At 43.8% G+C, this 19,825-nt stretch overlaps 1 protein-coding gene across 1 annotated transcript in view; it reads right to left on the reverse strand.

The window, feature by feature from the left end:
• LOC132520934 (serotransferrin-like) overlaps positions 1–19,825 on the reverse strand; it is a 74,753-nt gene that overhangs the window by 37,476 nt on the left and 17,452 nt on the right. The window contains 9 exon segments of the mRNA XM_060149817.1: positions 458–552; positions 1,116–1,285; positions 1,287–1,368; positions 5,945–5,953; positions 9,815–10,004; positions 11,255–11,439; positions 14,974–15,038; positions 16,206–16,350; positions 19,153–19,308. Of these exon segments, the coding sequence (XP_060005800.1) occupies positions 458–552; positions 1,116–1,285; positions 1,287–1,368; positions 5,945–5,953; positions 9,815–10,004; positions 11,255–11,439; positions 14,974–15,038; positions 16,206–16,350; positions 19,153–19,308 (1,097 nt within the window).

The raw sequence follows: 19,825 nt of genomic DNA on the forward strand, positions 1-19,825 counted from the left end.
ACCGCAAAAAATAAATAAATAAATAAAAATACTACATGGACTCAAAATAAATATTAGTGAAAAGAAGCCTAAGCAGCCAATAGGCAGAAGAAGAATCACCCTTTAAAAAGGTTTCTTTGACAAAGTCTCAGAAGAATTATACACTGTATACAGATTACTGCCCTCTATCTCTTCAGCTGGTCTGGCATCCTTAGCCATGACATGAAAGTAGTTAGTATATAAAACCCTTAAATGGGATAAGGGTTAAATGTCAGTATCTGGCAAGTACAAGAGAATAGAAATGGTCAAATTCCAGTTTAAGAGCTTTTCAAGAGTCTTTTCATCCTACCAAGTGATTCAAGAATTAACTCCCCAATTTGTCAGCACAGCTTCTTTTCCAAAGTACACCTCACAGGACTAATGGGGTGCCCTCAAATTTCCTATCAAGTTTAAGAGAGGTGTAAATCAAAGCATTTACTCTGACAAAAAGCAATGTTTTCCCGGAGTCACAAAGGCCAACAAGAAGAACAGCTCTTTGACTGCTCCTTCTGCTCCGGATGAACTTCCAGAACACTGTGGAATAGAGAAAAACAAGCAAAATTATGCCTTGATTATCAACAATATGCATGTATGGTTGGGCTGTGGGAAATTAAGTCTACCACAGAACACTTCATTCACCTGGAACTTACCTCCATTGTTATTACCACCATTATAATCATTATTCTTTTAGGGACTCCGCTGAGTGCCTGCCACTAACAACTGTCAATTTTTTTGCATCTGCAGCCCCTACACCGACGATGTACTCTTCAAGCGCAATCTTGCTCATTAGCTTTGTATCCCCAGCGCCCAGTTCGCAAACATAGAATGCTCAAACTTGGAACGACGACCATTGGAGTCTTCGTAGCAAGAGCAATGAAAGGGAGAGAACCGCGCGCTCACGCAGAACAGGGGCTAGTAACGCTGCGCTGCTCCTGCTGCTTCAGGCAGGAGGGCAGGTTGGTATAAGGGGTGAGTCCCCCTCTCTAGACGCCCCCCGGGTGCCATGTCCGTTCCGCGTCCGCGGTCTGCACAAGCCCAGTCCAAGCTCGGATCCCCGCCAGCCCTGCACCCGCCATATCTACCGACCGCCTCTTTACCCAGCATCAGCAGCACCGCGACGAGCGCCACCACGACTGACAGCAGCGTCGGGTCCCTCTGCCACAGTTCCTGCCGCAAGGAGTCCAGGTAGAGCTGGAAGGCGCCTCCGACACTGCCGCCGTTCCCCATCCGCCGGGAGTCCGCGGAAGCCATGGCTGAGATCTTGCTACCCGGCACCGCAAAAGCAACGTGGCCCTCGGCTCTGCGCAGGCGTCCGAAGCGGAGCATCACGGGAGTGGTAGTTCCTAGGTTCTATTTCCTCCTTCGGAGGCCGGGACCCCGAAGGTCCTGATGGTAGTTGTAGTTCTCTTGGACACTGCGCTCCCGCCGAAAAGACTGAGCTGCCAGACACAAGTATGAGTTACACGCTCATCCTTTAAGATATGAGTCAGATGTCGCCGCTCTCTTCATGGTTGTTGACAAAATGATGGATGAATAAAATAAATGGCTCAAGAAATCTCTGCTGAAGATTTCTAGTCGCTCCCTTCGTGAGGTGAGGTGTCTTGTGAGGAACTCAAGCATTACACAAATATTTCATCGGAAAATCACGTGGCAGGAGGTGTGACCGAAGATGTAAGGTGCGGTATGGGAATGCAGAAAGAGGCGCCTAGTCCACATGGGTTCAGAGAAAAGCTCCCGGAGAAAAACGACAGGAACTGAGCCATGAAGGATGAGTTATCCTCTGCAGGTGAAACAGGAGAAAGGGTGCTCTGTGCAGAAGAAAAGAGCAATTCAGTGTCCCTACACTGTAAATCCAGGGCTGCAACTGAGATACCTACGTTAAGGGAAGCAGCCAGGAAAGTCAATGGGACGGGCAGAGCCTGTTGAAAACTGTCACTCCTGCCCTAAGGGGGCAGCCACCACTCTGCCAGGCCGGTATGTGGGAGCAAGGTGGCCAGTTCTTCAGTTTTTCAAGAGAAGCCAGAAAGAAAGGTTTTTAAGAGAAATTTTCCACTTTTTAAATTTCAGCAAGTAATGAAAACTTGTAGCCCAAATAAAACACCTCATAGGGTCAGAAGTAGCCGGCCTAGGGGCTGTCAGTTTGCAGTCTCTGTCACTAAGCAGGTGTCATTTCAGCAGAAGTGGCAGGAGATGAAGCAGGAAATATTGGCAAAAACCAGACATGAAGGGACCGTGTGCTATGCTGAGGAACCTAGACTTTATCTAGAGTGCAGTAAGAAGTTTCAGTTGAGAGTGAAATAGATGACTGGCAGATCAATGGAGAACTATGGTTTGAGAGAGAAAAGACTGGAGGCAGGGAGACCAGCTGGGGCTGTTGCAGTGTTTTGGCAAATGATGCACAGGGTCTGAACCAGGGAAATGTGGAAAGTGGAAAGGAGGGCACAGACATGAGAGATATTTAGAAGGAAAATATATAGGATTTAGTGATTAATTGGATAAGCTGAGTTAAGGAGAAAGAGAGCTATCAAGACTGCATCTGAAGCACTTGGTGTGTGTTGCTGGGAAGATCAAAGTGCTTAACGCGAATCAGAGAACTCAGTTGAAGGGTCTTTGGAGCTGGGGACATAGCCAGGATGAAAACTACCTCTCTTTTGTGTATATGGAGTTCCCGGTGCCTTTGGGAAGTCTGAAATCGTATATCAAGCAGGTGATACGGTAAACAAATGTGAAGTCAGCAATAGGTGCTAGATTTTCATTTGGAAGTCATATGTAAACAAGCGGTCATTAAATTGTGGAGAGCATGAGGAATGAGGAGGAGAGGGAACCCCACAAAGAAGCCTGAGAAGGGAGGGTCAGCGACACAGGAGTAAAACGTGTCCTGGAATTGGCCAGCAGCATCTCTGCAGCAGAGGTTGAAGGCTTGAGTGAAAAGTGAGCTCAGGGGGAACAGCGGGGAGGGGCGGGGGGAGACAAGGTAATGAGGATAATTGCTCACATTAATGAGTGGTTGCTAGAGCCAGGCATTGTTCTAAATACTTTAAATTTATTAATTTGTTTAATCCTCACAATGACCCATTATCCCAATTTTACAGAGGGAAAACTGGGACAGGGATTGAGTAACCTACCCACCGATTCCAGGCAGTCGGGCTCCTTTATGCTTGACTATATGCTCTAACACAGTAAAATTAATTTTCCAGGCATTTCATTGATAAAGGTAGGCAACAGGGACTCCAGATTAAGGAAGGATGTTTAGGATGGGAGGTTAAATTTAGTAAACCAACTTCTATATTTTAAATAAGCATTATGAATTAAAACTGTCAGAACTGACAGTAATCTTACCACATTCTATTTCTTTTCTTTCTTATGGTCTTGATCCCTGCTCTGTATCCACCACCCAACACACACACACACACACACACACACACATACACACACACACACAGTTCCTTTATAATAACTTCTGTTAGGGACTAAAAATGCAGGGAAGGAGGAAGGGCCAGGCATGGAGAACACCTACCAGAAATGTCCTCAGTGTATAGGGATTTTTAGTCAGAGCTACGTGAGTGAACAAGTGCCGTGTTGGTGGTGAAATTTGGGGATAAGGAAGCAGGGCTTTGATAAGACATGGTCCTGCTGTTTTTCAATTTGTTTCCTGCGTATTATGAAGGCAGAAGAAATGTGCACGCCTTCCACCCGTCTTAGAAGGTGGTGCTGCCATTCTCAGTAATGAGAGCAGGAGAGAATGGCGTCGGAGGCTTCCTGTCCTCTCACGTCTCCGCCTCAGGGACTCCGCAGTCTCCCAGGGGCTCTGTGGGGATGGATGTCAAAGAAGGACGTGCAGACACTGACTGCTGCTGGCTGAAAGTGCTCTGCTGCCTGATTCTAACAGCAGATGGAGAGTTACAACAAAACCAACATAGACAATTTTTTCTTCTCTTCCATTAATTAAAATGTCTCATTCACTGGACACATTTTTCTCTCCTGTTCCCAGCAGCTCCAAATCACAATGGAACCTATCTCAGACTCAAGGACACCAATCATGTGATTCTCCTACTCTGGCTTATCTCTTTAACTCTGTTTCTTTGAAAAAATGGAGGATTTTTACAAAAAGAATTAAAATGAGACATTTATTATATTAAAAACTCAATATTAATGAAAGATCAAAGAAGAAAAACACAAATCACCTTAGTTTTTATACCAATAGTATCTGGTGAACATGATTTCAGACATTGTACAGATATACTGACAAGAAGGCAGTGTAGAGGGAGGAATAAATAAAAAATAGACAGAAATTATTTTCAGAGACTATAATATGCCTTGCTGTGTTCACAGTCCCTAGAACAGTGCCTGGATCATGGTAGGTACTCAGCGCATTGTTAATAAAATTAGATTTGTTGGCTCATTGCAATAAGACAGACCACACGCCAGAGGAATGGTGGGACATCTCACCAAACAAAGGAAAAGAAAGAATTATTATAGGATTTGAGGTGAGGGTGGAGTTTAGGTGGATATTACATAAAGCAGAGTGTTGCTAGACTCAAAGCAAAGCAGGGCTGTATGTAAAAAGGTGAACATCAGGTCTGGTCTGCAAAGTGGACCCAGGGTCTGTTTCCTTGGTTACTAGAAAGTTGAGAGATGTGGACTGTTGTGTTCAGAACCCCCTACCTGCAGCTGTTCCCCAAAGTGTAGAGGAGTTAGGAAACAAAGGGGCAAACTGAAGAGTTGTTTAGAAGGCAAAATCAGCAGAACTTGCTGACATTGGATGTGGAATGAGGGGAAAGAGTGAATTGAAATTTGACTCCTCAGTTTATGACTCCTGTGAGTGGGTAGCAGACCATGTCTTTACCCATTATGAAATATATGGAAACAATAGTTGGATTAGGGAAGCAGGAGAGGGAAGGGGTAAGATGATCACCTCACTTTTCTTTCTGTTGGGCTTCCGATTGCTGTGCGAACTCTACCGTATAGATGCACAGGCAGGAGGAGGTGTGAGTGTGGGATGCTGGAAGCAGGGGAGAGCACAATAGATGTAGAGGCCCAGGAGTCATTCTCATTGCTTACAGAGGGCCTGGAAAAGCACTGGATCAAGAGAAGAACCCCGGGAAGATTACCCTACTTTTCAGAACTGGTAGGATGAGCCCACAGTAAGACCACAAGAGGACAGAGAGGTAGGAACCAAAGCGAAGAGCTGCTGTGTCAGAGAAACTGGGAGAGGTTTCCAAGGAAGGGTGAGTGGTCAGCCATATCAAGTTAGTAAACAGACTCAAGGATGAAAGAACAAGTTGGTTTTCACAGCTAGCAGGTGGGTGGTAACCTTGACCCGAGTAGCTGCAGGGATGTGAGTAGAGCAGAAGACTGATTTCTCTGTGTTCAGCCATTAATAACCAGTGAGGGGTGGGAAGAATAAGGCTCCACCTTTCAGGAGCTCCACTAAGAATGGGAGGAGACAGGGCAGTGACTGCCATGGGAGGTGGGGTCAAGCTATGATTTTTAGCAAGAAGAGTTTCCAGTGATTCACTTTTCCAAGCAGTAAGAGTCAGGACTTCACGTATACCTGATGAAATTTATGGAAAATATTTTAAATGTGTAAATCGTCTATATTCTTTTTCTGTACTGCCTTGAACGCTCCATCTCAATACTTACTCTGCATCCTCCTTCCTCCCCCTTCCCCAGCAACACACACACACACACACACACACACACACACACACACACATCACACACACAGCCTTATATACTTGATTATATTATAATGACCATGCAGACCCCTTTTAGAAAGAATTCCTACTTGGACTGTACCCAGGAGGTATGGCTATGGGAAAGAGCAAATGAATCTCGAGCTCTGAAGGAAGGGCTAGTTGCACATGTATTTAGTCCTTCCAGACCAAACATTTAGGGAAAAAATGAAGTTTTTAAAAGATAAAACCAATAATAACTTTTATTTTTATTTTGTCCCGCAGAGGTGCCACCACCAAACTGAAGGCAACCAAACCACTCAGACCAGCAAAACCAGGGGAAGCTTATGGGTCCGGTGAGCTCCCATCTCCATCAGGTGGTGGCCCCACTCTTGGATTTTAAGGTCTGTGGAAACTGCAGGCTTCCAGGAGTTCTGTGGGGACAGAGCAGAGGGGTAGGGCAGTTAATATCTACCTATATTTGTTTTCTGTTAAGTGAATCAACAGTTAAGCCTGATACAAAAGTGCTCAGACCCGTTGCCCTGCTCTTCTGATGGGTGGACCTGGCCGTTCTCCTAGTGGCCTCCTCCTCCTGCCTGCACAGCTCCTGTGCCTACAGTGGGCAGTGTCTCACACCAAGAATGGTAACAGGATTTCCCTGCCCTACATCATCCCCCATCTTGTGTCTTACGGGCAGGGCTCACATGCCTGAGTCCATGTGGCTGGAACGAGCCTGGGAGGACTGTCCTCTCTGATCCAAGTGAGGAACTAACATAATGAGATGCACTAAGCACCCAGCACGTGCCAGTTTCCGTCCTGGGAGCTGGGGATGGAGCAGGGTACAGCAGGGACAGAGTCTCCACCCCCTCACAGACTATATAGGTTAGGTAAATACAACCTGGGTACTCAGAACAGTGGCCATGGATCCTTCCTTATACCAGAATTATGTGGGCAGCTGTTTAAATGCAGAAACCCTGGACCTGGCACAGACTTGCTGAATCAGTATCCCCAGGACCTGGGAATCAGTATCTTAAGGACTGTGGCTTATGGACCTGCACTCTGCAGTTGAAGAAGAACCTCCCTATAGCTACATGGTATTCTCCCACATCTTCCAAATGATTCCAGGTCATTAAATGATGTCCAACATAGCTATAGTACAAAGGTGTGTTTTACTGTATTCTAGTTCTTAGAAAACTGGTGTTCTAGATAAGTACAGGCATACCTCATTTTATTGTGCTTTGCTTTATTGCACTTCACAGATGTTGTGTTTTTTACAAATTGAAGGTTTGTGGTAACCCTGCATCAAGCAAGTCTACTGGCGCCATTTTCCCAATAACATTTGCTAACTTCATGTCTCTGTGTCACATTTTGGTAATTCTTGAAATATTTCAGACTTTTTCATTATTATTATATATTTGTTATGGTGATCTGTGGTCAGTAATCCTTGGTGTTACTATTATTAATTGTTTTGGGGCACCACAAGCCATGCCCATTAACATGGCAAACTTAATCGATAAATGTTGTGTGTGTTCTGACTGCTCCACCAGCACAACAATATTGAAATTAGGCCAGTTAATAACCCTACACTGGCCTCTAAATGTTCAAGTGAAAGGAAGAGTTGCACATCTCTCACTTTAAATCAAAAGCTAGATGTGATTAAGCTTAGTGAGGAAGGCCTGTCCAAAGACAAGCTGGGTGTCTTGTGCCAAACAGTTAGCCAAGTTGTGGACACAAAGGAAAAGTTCTTGAAGGAAGTTAAAAGTGCTGCTCCAGTGGACACAGAAATGATAAGAAACAGCCTTATTCCTGATATGGAGAAAGTTTTAATGGCCTAGATAAAGGATCAAACCAGCCACAACATTCCCTTAAGCTAAAGCCTAATCCAGAGAAAGGCCCTAACTCTCTTCAGTTCTGTGAAGGCTGAGAGAGGTGAGGAAGCTGCAGGAGAAATGTCTGAAGCCAGCAGAGGTTGGTTCATGAGGTTTAAGGAAAGAAGCCATCTCCAGAACATAAAAGTGCAAAGTGAAGCAGCAAGTGCTGATGTAGAAGCTACAGCAAGTTACACAGAGACCTACCTAAGATAGTTAATGAAGGTGGCTACACTAAACAACAGATTTTCCATGTAGACAAAACAGCCTTCTATTGGAAGAAGATGCCATTTAGGACTTTCATAGCTAGAGAGGAGAAGTCAATGCCTGGCTTCAGAGCTTCAAAGGACAGGCTGACTCTCTTGTTAGGGGCTAATGCAGCTGGTGACTTGAAATTGAAGCCAATGCTCATTTACCATTTCAAAAATCCTAGGGCCCTTAAGAATTATGCTTAGTCTTCTCTGCATATGCTCTATAAAGGGAACAACAAAGCCTGGATGACAGTACATCTGTTTACAATATGGTTTACTGAATATATTAAGCCCACTATTGAGACCTACTGCTCAGAAAAAAAGATTCCTTTCGAAATATGAGTGCTCACTAAAAATGTACATGGTAACCCAAGAGCTCTGATGGAGATGTACAAGATTAATGTTGTTTTCATGCCTGCTAACACAACATCCATTCTGCAGCCCATGGATCAAGGAGTCATTCTGACTCTCAAGTCTCATTATGAAAGAAATATATTCCATAAGGCTATAGCTGCCATAGATAGTGATTCCTCTGATGGGTCTGGGCAAAGTCAAATGAAAACCTTCTGGAAAGGATTCCTCATTCTAGATGCCATTAAGAATATTTTTGATTCATGGAGAAAGGTCAAAATATCATCATGAACAGGAATTTGAGAGAAGTTGATTCCAATCCTCATAGGTGACTATAAGGGGTTCAAGACTTCAGTGGAGGAAGTAACTGCAGATGTGGTGGAAATAGCAAGAGACCTAGAATTAGAAGAGGAACCTGAAGATGTGACTGACTTGCTGCAATCTCATGATAAAACTTTAATGAATAAGGAGTTGCTTCTCATGGATGAGCAAAGAGAGTGGTTTCTTGGGATGAAATCTACTCATGGTGAAGATGCTGTGAAGATTGTTGAAATGACAACAAAGGATTTAGAATATTATATAAACTTAGTTGATAAACTAACGGCAGGGCTTGAGAGGATGGAACTCCAATTTTGAAAGAAGTTCTGCTGCGGGTAAAATGCTGTCAAACAGCATTGCATGCTACAGAGAAATCCTTCATAAAAGAAGAGTCAATTGATGGGGCAAACTTAATTGTCGTCTTATTTTAAGAAATTGCCAGAGTCACCTCAGCCTTCAGCAACCACCACCCTGATCAGTCAGCAGCCATCACCACTGAGGGAAGACCCTCCACCAGCAAAGAGATTATGACTTGCTGAAGGCTCAGATGATGGTTAGCATTTTTTAGCAATAAAGTATTTTTTAATTAAGGTACATACCTTGTTAGACACTTTTTACACATAATGCTATTGCACACTTTATACTGTAGTATAAACATAACTTTTATGTGCACTGGAAAACCAAAAACTTCATATGTCTTGCTTTATTGCAATATTCCTTTATTGCAATAGTCTGAAACTGAATCTGCAATATCTCCGAGGTATGCCTGTGGTGTGTATGGCAACTTTAGAGTTACTGGAACTTATCATTGTTCAAGCTTTCAGGAGCAGCACCATGTAAAAGAACTCTCTGCAATGCTGGAAATGTTCTCTTTGCTCATCTGTGTGGAGACACATGTATCTATTGAGCACTTGAATTATGGCTAGTGTGACTGAGGAGCTAAATTTAAAATTTTGTTTAATACTAATACAAATTTAAATACCCACATGTAGCTAGAGGCTACCATCTTGAACAAGGCAGCACTGTATAAAAAGGTGTTTAGAGCAGAGTAATTGGCATGGGCACATAACTCTCTTCCTTTTCTTAGTAATAACATGGAATTCTGTATGTCCTGGCAGTCACTACCTCAGTGCCTTCAGCCGGTGCCCCCTTACGATCAGCCCATGCAAGTTAGCCTTTCATTCATGCTGGGATTGCATTGTTCCCTCAGCATTTCATCCTGTCTGTTGGTCATCTCCTGGGGACTGCAGCCCGCTCCTCCTTTTGTATCCAGCACCCAGAACCCCGCACATGTTCGTTTTGCAGATTCCCCAATGCTGTTCCTCTTACTCACTTGAGGTTGAGCATTGTCTCAGGTTAGCCACAGCTGTGACATACTCAGTTCCTAAGTAGGTTTCATACGTTGTTGCGTTCGGAAGTGCAGCCAAACATTTAGTGTCACTCCTAAACAGAAGGTCCTTGTTTTCTGAGTCGAACAAACAAAAACTGCTCGGGCAGTTATTTCCATTTTTTCCAAATTGAGCCTGTCAAATGGACAGAAAGTGCATGAGGACCTGTGGCAAAGAGCTGCTGGGAGCACATGGATGGGATGGAGGAGACTGGAAGCTGGGAACCAGCCCTGGGAAGAAAGGGAAGCTGCAGAGGATGCCTCAGGATCTTTCCACATCCATCACCTGGCATTCATACAATTATGGACCACAAATCTGTACTTCCATGAGGCCCCAAAGTCCTCTGTAGGGTCTATCCTGGTCCCATCTCCTTGGGGAAGTCCCTGCCTCCTGCCCACTGCTGACTTCTCTGATCTCTCTTCCTCACTTTGTTGGCCATGGTCTTGGGGGTGGCTTCCAGGAAATGAGAGGGAAGAAGCATATCCCTTTTAAGTATTATTGTCAAAGAAAATATTAAATATGAGCAACCCAGTGAGGAGTAGTACAGGTAGCTGTTAAAAGTTCATATCTGACTTTTAAGTTCATATGAACTTAAAAGTTCATCTTTGATCCTATCTTGATAAGAGGCTCAACTCCTCCAGGCCTTCTAAGATTGTAAGTGAAATAATGATTACAGAACATTTAGCATTCCATCTAGCACTTAGGAAATGTCCATTAAATACTAATTATTAGTACCATTTACCTTCAGAGGACTCACAAAGGTAGCTATCTTAATTTTTAAAAGAAGAAAACCAATGGTGGATCATTAATTTTTAAAAGAAGAAAACCAATGGTGGATCAACAGACAGGAAGCTGTCACTGAGGGGAGGGTGGTGTTTGTGGGTGGAGGGGTCTTTAGGATTAAAATACTCAGGCAGTCTCTCTCCCCACAAGGCCAGCCCTGGGTTGGTTGTTTTCCCCAGAGGACAAGTTCCCTCAGGGTAGGTTCCTGGGTTCTGCTGCCTGTTGGAATGGTTCTTAGTATGCCTAAGCAAGAGGAACACAGTCCACATTTCATGACTTGTATCTAGAAGGGCTGGGAAATAGTATCAGTCACCTTCATTTTAAAAAAGGCAGAAGTGGGGAAAATGAGGGTACCACAGAGCAAGGTCAGCGTCGAGCTGCAAGGCAGGTACTTGGACCCTGGGAAACATGCATCAGATGGGGTCTGATCTCTAGTGAGCAGAGCGAGGCCTGGGAGATCCAGTTCCACAATCCATGCCCTCCCAGTTCTAACTTCCAGGAAAAGAATGCTGGGGTAGGGCTGGGACTCAGCTGGGAAATCCCCAAATAATCCACACGCACCTAGGAAGAAAGGGTTGGAGGCCCTGTCTGTGCCACCATACCTGCTGTCTGTTTAATATTCTGCGAACACAAGCTGCCTTATCTTCCCGTGAGACCACAGCATGATTTGGGGCTCGGGCCAGGTGGCAATCATCAGCGTCCTTCACAGGCTTCCTGGTTCCGTCGGTGCACAGCAGCTCAAAATCTTCCTCCTGCAGTGTTTTTGCCCACTCTTCAGGGTTGTTTCCTGGGTACAGAAAAGGTGGGTCAGCCACAGTTTTGATCAAGGCACACCTCACTGGGGAGATGTGACCAACCCACTGGCGTGTGGAGGGCCTGGACCCAGTGGCCAGCAGGGGTTACAGTAATGTGGAGAGGAAGAGAGTTACCAGGAATTCCCAGAGACCACTCCATTCAATCTGCCCACCCAGCCAGGGGAGGGGGAACCACATTCTATGGATGATGTTCAAAATGATCTTCATTTCTTCTAAATTCCAAAGCATTTGGATCTCCTGCTCCAGTGTAGAAAGAATGTGACCCTCTAAGCAGGTTTGTGCTGTACCATCTGGCACTAGCAAGCAAAAGAACTTTCCCCAGAGGCCCTTTTGGAAGGGCCAAAGATTTCACTTTTATGAGTGAAATCTGGCTCACTCGTTCTAGTTCTATGTGGAATGCATGCATGCCTCTGTGCATACAGGTCCATATCCTGTTCTCAGCCCCTTGCTTCATCTTTTCTGTATTCTCTCTGAAAAAAGAACATCTCACCTATTCTCAAGGCTTAAGCTCCTTCCTCCTAAGGCAATTCTCAAATAAGTTTTCCTGGTTTTTACTTCTCTCCTAAAATACAGGATTGCAGTCTTTTGCTTAATTTAATTTTCTCATTTAATTGAAAAACTAATATATGAATGCCGTATTTTAAAAGTTTAAATTTATACGGAGAGCAAAAATATCCCTTTTCCTACATTCTCCAAAGGTACGCTTTTGGTTTTTATAGAAAACTCCAAATTGCCTGCCTTTCCTCCCACCAGTACCTGCACATATCTTTGCTCACCTTTTAACATTTCTCCTTTCTTTTCTTACCCATCCCTCCAACTCAACACCTTCCAAGTGAAATCCATCCTTATTCTCTCCAAACCCATTCTGTTCTACTTAGTACTTTAAGCATTTATTCAGTACCATGTCCTCAGCCTTCTGCAAGACACAGTCTTATTGGAGGGGGGAAATAGCACACATACCAAAATCAAAAATGCAGGGCACAGATAATAACATTTTGTATTTTGTGTAACACTCTCTAAACGCTGTGTGAGCTAGGGAACCAGCACAGCGAGAGCACATTAACTCAGGAAGGCTAGCTGGAGAAGGCAAGTTTTCAGGTGTGTCCTGTAACATGTGTAGGCCTGAGAGGAGGAGAGAGGAACGCTTCTCTGTGAGGGGATGGAGGGCTCCAGCAAGACTCACGGACAGGTACGCGCCCGGTGTTCCTATTGGGTGGAGGATAGCCCCACTGGAACAGAGTCTTGGGCAGTCAGGCTAAACATGCTCAGATCCTCAAGGCCCTGAGTGTGGGATGGAGTGTGGCACTTAGGTAGGAAGAAAAGTGGGTCTATGAGAACTTATGAATGGAAATCAGTGTTAATGTGTGAGCCTGAAATAGGACAACTAGGAAAAATGAGATGGGAGGTGATTTGGTCTGGGTTAGGAACAGTGGGCATCTAGAAGGGCATGATAAAAAATTTTCTTTCCACTACAAATAATGCTTGTTTACTGCAGCTAATTTGTAAAGTGCTACATAGTTTAAGGAAGAAGACTTTGAAACCCAGTATAATCCCACAGCATTCACCTTCAACATTGGTGCATTACTTCTAGTCTCTTTTCTAGACTCGTATGATATGCAGACACATATCTATATAATTAGATCATACAGTCTCTATGCCTTCGTATCCTGGTTCTTCCATATCACAACATACCATAGAATTTAATGAAGACATACATATTCCGAAGAAACAAAAAACATACTGACTGAAAAATTAATCTAGGCTCGACTGGCAGGGCATATAATAAAGACCTCCATGGGGACAGAGGCTGTGTGAAGAGGACTGGGTTTTGAGAGAAGTATGAGGAGTTTGGATTTATACAGGTTGAGGTTGCAGTGCCAGTGTACTTTGTACATAAAAATGACCACAGGGCAAACAGAGATCCTGGGATGTTATTTAGATGGGAGGTGGGCCTCCTCTATAAATTCCCCTCAGGAGGTAAGGCTTTTGGAGTCTTTGCAAAGAGAGTTGCGGCCTCGAGAGGGGAGCCCTACTTGGAAGGGTACAAAGAGAAATCAAGGGATGACAAAGAACGAGCCTAGGGTAACACTCAGGTAGCAGGAAAAAGGACAGCCCTTAAAGGAAAAAGCAAAAGTAACAGGAGGGAAGAAAGAAAAATTAGCCAAACCAATTATTCCTTCAAGTAAGTACTTAGCAACTTCTGTGTGCCATGTACTATGGTTGGTGTTGGGATGTAAGAAGAGAAAAAAAGAGCTCCCTGTGGCCATAGTTTATTACAGAATGTGATGAATTCAATAATAAGAGCAATATGGACAGAGGATTCTGTTGTGGGATGGAGGTGTGCCATTGGGGAAGGCGTCTTAGAGGAGTTGGTCCTGTACTAGTTCATTCTAAATGAGTTGCTGGAAACATCTGAGGTTGAGTAAAGGGACATGAGGGAAGGAGGGAAGTAATAGCTGCCTGGACTCTAGGTGGGGAATATAAGCAGTTAGTGATAGAGAGTGGGCAGGTGGAATACTCATTCTTACTGACATTTTTAAAATTTTTGTCTTGTTTGTTAATGTCATGGCCATCTAATATTCACCCACTAGTTTTAGTGCCCATTGATGATCCTTGCTTGAATCAATTATTACTATCTTGGTTGCCAAACGATAGTTTTTTAACTTCATAATTATTTCTGCATCTGTAATTAGCATTCTACAATAAGGAAGATGTTTCCCTTATACTCATTTGTTTAATCAGGATGGACTTATGCGTTCCTATCTTATTCAATGGGTTATCATTTCTTACTACTATTATTATGTCTTTTCAAGCTCAAAATGTCCCAGATTTGGCCAGTGGAGGGCTTTCACAATGGCTCCTATGTGCTTTGATATGTCCCATCTCTCTGAGCTCTTCAGCATGATGTTCCAGGTTCACCTTATACTTTTCCTGCCCCAGCCACAGAATCAGCTATTTTTCCAAGGGGCCTTGGTTCCTTCTATTGGAGAATGGTTCTAGAAGCCAAGGTCTTGGTGCTCATTCCTACAGGGGTGCCACTGTCTGTATGTTTTTCCCAGTGGACCTATAATATATTTACATATATATTGGACCTAGAAATAGTTATAAAGGACCTTTTGGGGACAACTCACAGAATTTGAATAGGGACTGTGGACGTGATGAGTATTAAATCCATGTTAGTATAAATTTCCTGATCTTCCTAATTGTAATGTAGGTATGTGAGAGAAAGTCCTGGTTCTTAGGAAATGTGCACTGAAGTATTTAGGGGAAAGGAGGCACAGTGCCTGCACCTGTAGGAAGGTTCCTGGGAGAGACTCAGGGCCACTGGGAAGCCCATGGTCCTTACCATTCTGCCTATCCAAGCAAACACTTCTCTCTTCACCGAACAAACAGGTTGAGAATCAGAGCTCTGGACCCTGACAGTGTCCATAACACTTCCACAAAGACATCCTGGACACAAGTGAACCAGCGACCCTGATTTATGGGGACAAAGGTTATGCACGTACCACCAGTGTTCTCTGTGACAGTCTGGGCCTTCACAAAGGCTACGTCTCCCTTCTCAACCAGACACCTGCAGAGTCCCAGACAGGGAGAGAGAAGAAAAGAGGTCAGAGACACATCTGTCATTCAGAAAGGCCACCTTATAGATCCAGGGCTGGCCATCTGATATCAGCAATTGTGATTCCCATTTGATCACTAATCTATTGTCACTGATCTTACATATTACTAATGTAAGTAATAAAAAGAAAACAAAACCTCTGATATGCTTTGTAGTTATACAATCTCACTTCTACACTCTAAATTCTAAATTCTGGCCCATTTTCTCCAACAGAGCTACATCCATTTCCTAGTTTCAACACAGATATTAGAGGGGCAGTTTTCCCTCAAGGTGATTCCTTACTCACAGTCTCCTTGTAAAATTGTAAACTTGTGGGCTGTGAATTGTTCTTACTCTAATTCACAAGCTGGTTGTACCTGGGAAGTTGGGATAATCTTTGTTTTTCCTTCCCTAGTGAGGATTTTAGTTACAATACCACCATCATTGTGAAGTTGATGGATTCATGAACTGCTAAGTGACACAGGCCCAAGTCAGACAGGATAGTTAAAAACTAATAAGGTCGTAAAGTGCCCAGGTGTCTCTTTAAAAATGATAGAGACTCCATGAGCTAGAAATGTAACCAAAGATGTAGAAGTCATGTACTTTACTTTTGTATTGATATATTTCCATGGTTGTAGGTTCCCCCAGAGGTGAATGGAAGAGCATGAGCCAGATGCTTGACTCCTGTGTTTATTCAATTATGGTAGGGTTTCCTCACCTGGCACTAGTGACATTAGGGGCCAGATAATTCTTTGTTGTAGGGTGCTGTCCTACGCATGTAGGATGTTTAGCAGCCTCTCCCAGTTAGATGCCAGTAGCATCCCCCAACTCCACTGATAATCAAAAACATCTCCAGACACTGCCAAATGTCCCCTGAGGGGCAAATCACCCCCCGCTGAGAACTTCTGACCTGTACCATACTGCCAGTCTTTGCTGTCTATGACAGCCAGGTCTGGAGACCGTGTCCTGGAGGGAGCTGGATGCCTCTTCTCACAGGTTTCTACTTATGTTTGTAAACGTGACACCCTAACATGCAGGACTAATGGGATAGGAATGTAAGAATCTCACCTGCGTTCCTAAAAAGGAATCTCGTCAGGGCTGGGATTACTATTATTTTTGTATGAGGATTATAATACTCACCTGAAAGCCCCTGAATAGCCATAGTATCTCTCATGGTTGTTGGGAAGACACTCCCTTCCCGGAACACCTTCTGAGCCAATGCACAGAGCACAGAGACTGGAATCTCGCAGAGACCCAGGAGCACAGCCTTCACTGAAAAATTTATCTGCGCAGAAGGATAAGAGAAAGTCAGCTCTTCCTGAGTCAATGTCAGTGGCCTTTACCTAACACATCACAGGTGTGTATGGCCCAGGATAGGTAGAACATACTCATTATGTGACCTGCCATCAACTCAGGACCTGCCAGGGTATAGGCTTTGAAAGGAAACTTAATTGAGGCTGGGAACCTTTACAAGTCAGGTGGAGGGGATTCCATCAGCATACCAATAGTGTCTCACTCACCTAGAGAGATGGGATGGAAATGATATGAAAGTTGACTAAAAGGGGTAAAATTGAAGGTCTCACTCCCTGAGTTGTGCCACTTGTTTTTGGTGTTTCTTTTCTCTGATATTTATTAGAAGAGCCTTTAACAGAACTTAGAACTCCAACCTTGAGAAAGTGCTGGGGAATTTCACACACAGTTCAGCTGCTCTCCCATAGCTGTAAAACTGCCAGGAGGCTCAGGAGAGCAGAAGTGCTGCCCTTGCTGGTGGGCAACAGAACTCCTGAATGCACCCCCCTCACACACACACACACACACACACACACACACACACACACACAGGACTTGCCTGGTTCATAACTGTCTTTAGAGACCCTCCTTTTGAAGTAGCTACAAATATTTGGAGGTGGCAGGGAGGAAGTACTCAGGAAGTTAAAGAAAATAAGAACCATGAGAAAACATGTCCATGGTGAAATTACACACAGATTTTAGGAGGTAGAACTAAGTTCATACCTGAAGATATTCAGAGGACACAGAGAATAAACTGATTTCCACCACTTTGAAGGGGCCTAGGAGCTGAGCAGTCACTTGGTGAGACTGCCAAGATCTTAAAGAAACCTGAAGATCCCTCATACCACATTGCCTAGAAAGCCCTGTGGCAGGGCTTGGAGCTGTCCACCCAATGGCCATTTCCCCTTGCTTCTTCATAACAAAGATCAAGTTTCTTTTCTTTTTCTTTTAATTTTTTTCTCCATTAATTTTTTATTGAGATATAATTGACGTATAACATTAATTTCAGGAGTACAACATGTTTCGCTACTGTGACTATATTGTGAAATGATCACCACAATAGGTCTAGTTAACATCCATCACCATACAGGGTTAAAAAATTTTTTTTCTGGGCTTCCCTGGTGGCGCAGTGGTTGAGAGTCTGCCTGCCGATGCAGGGGACACGGGTTCATGCCCCGGTCCGGGAACCGGTCCGGGAAAATCCCACATGCCGCGGAGCAGCTAGGCTAGGCCCGTGAGCCATGGCCGCTGAGCCTGCGTGTCCGGAGCCTGTGCTCCGCAACGGGAGAGGCCACAACAGTGAGAGGCCCGCATAACGCAAAAGAAAAAAAATTTTTTTTCTTTTGGCTAGGACTTCCAAACTATGTTGCATAAAAGTGGCAACAGTGGGAGTCCTTGTCTTGTGCCTGATCTTAGAGGGAATGCTTTCAGCTTTTCACTGTTGCGTATGATGTTAGCTGTGGGTTTGTCATATACGGCCTTTATTATGTTGAGGTATATTCCCTCTATGCCCACTTTCTGGAGAGTTTTTCTCATAAATGGGTGATGAATTTTATCAAAAGCTTTTGCTGTATCTATTGAGATGATCATATGATCTTTTTCTTCAATTGGTTAATGTGGTGTATCACATTAAATTTTTTTTTCTTGTGATGAGAACTTTTAAGAGCTACTCTCTTAGCAACTTTGAAATGTGCAATACAGCATTAACTATAGTCACCATGATGTACATTACATCCCCATGACTTATTTATTTTATAACCGAAGTTCTTACCTTTTGACTACATTCACCCAATTTGCCCACCCCCAACCCCTGCCTCTGGCAACCGCCAATCTGCTCTCTGTGTCTATGAGCTCGGGTTATTTTGTTTTATTTTTGTTTAGATCCCACATATAAATGAGAACATGCGGTATTTGTCTTTCTCTGCCTGACTTATTTCACATAGTGCCCTCAGGGTCCATCCATGGTGTTGCAAGAGGCAAAATTTCTTTCTTTTTTATGACTGAATGATATTCTATTGTATATATATAAACCACAAGTTCTTTATCCATTCATTCATGATGGACACTTAGGTTCTTTCCGTGTCATGGCTGTTGTAAATAATGCTGCAGTGAACGTGTGGGTGCATATCTTTTCGAGTTAGTATTTTTGTTTTCTTCCAGTAAATACCCAGAAGTGAAATTGTTGGATCATATGGTAGTTCTACTTTTAATTTTTTGAACAAAAATCTAGTTTTATTTGGGACAGAAACATGCCCAAATAAACGATGACATTTTTCAGCCTCTCTTACAGCTAAATGTGACTATGTATCTAAGTTCAGGGCAATGAGAAGTTAGCTGAAGTAATTGGGCTAGAGTTCCTGAATAGCTCCTTTAACAAGGTGGCACATACGTCAAGTGCCCTTTCTCTTTGTTCCTTGAGGTTGCCTGGATCGTGGATATAATGGCAACCATGAGTGACCTTGAAGATGGAGGCCTCATGCTGAGAATGGTGCAGCAGGAAGAGAGAGGAGCCTGGGATTCTAATGAGAGTACCAGCCACGGACTGCTGTCTCTGGTCTTTTTCATAAGAGAGAAAAGTAAATGCATATTCACTTAAGCCATTATGTGCAACTGAAAAGAACCATTCTGATCCACCTCCCAGCCCTACCATTCCTTTTAGATATTTTCTTGAAGTTCACTAAACCAAATTGTATTACCATAGAGCCACAGCCACAGCATCTTGTACCATACTACACTCTTCCCAGTACACCTCTTCCCACCTGGCCCTGACAACAGTACCCTCTCAAAGCTCACTCACCAAATTCACAGTGGTTAATATTATTGTAGAGCAGACCCATGGGGATGTTCCAACCAGCGGTTCTGTCTACTGCAGTGTGGCAGGACTTCCTGCCTTTCAGATTGTTCCAGTTGAGATCAGTATCTGATTTCTTAACCACAGCCACAGCAAGGTACCCTGCAAGAAAGACACCTAAATAGGGAGTATTAACACCCCTGGGCCCTCCAGAGTGTCTAAACCTGCCATCTCCTTAAGGAGTAGAATTATCCCAAACCATTCCTTCTCTCTTTGAAAGGGTCTTCCCAATAACTGACGGGGGGGGTGGGGGTGGGGTGGATACAAGTCATTCCAGGAGGTGGAGATTAATCTGAACTTAAAAAGTAAAGTAGTAAGAGTACATAACCATCAGAGCAATGGCTGGTGTATAACCCTTCCCCAAATGCATGAAGCTACGGACATAAACCAGCAACTCACCCTCCACTGTGGAATAGCAGAGGAATGGATACTGAAGGGTACATTAGGAAAGAGTAGTAAATGAGCAATAAACCACAGGGATATTCTGGCCAGATAATTTGTGATAAGGAGAATACAGGTTTGCAGCACAATAAATATGCAAAGTGGAAACTGTCAAAATCAAGTTAGCTGCCATGATTAGCTGCAAATACATCCTGATCTTTAAAACTGGTAATAGAAT

Source organism: Lagenorhynchus albirostris, chromosome 5, assembly GCF_949774975.1.
Source record: "Lagenorhynchus albirostris chromosome 5, mLagAlb1.1, whole genome shotgun sequence".
Taxonomy (NCBI): domain Eukaryota; kingdom Metazoa; phylum Chordata; class Mammalia; order Artiodactyla; family Delphinidae; genus Lagenorhynchus; species Lagenorhynchus albirostris.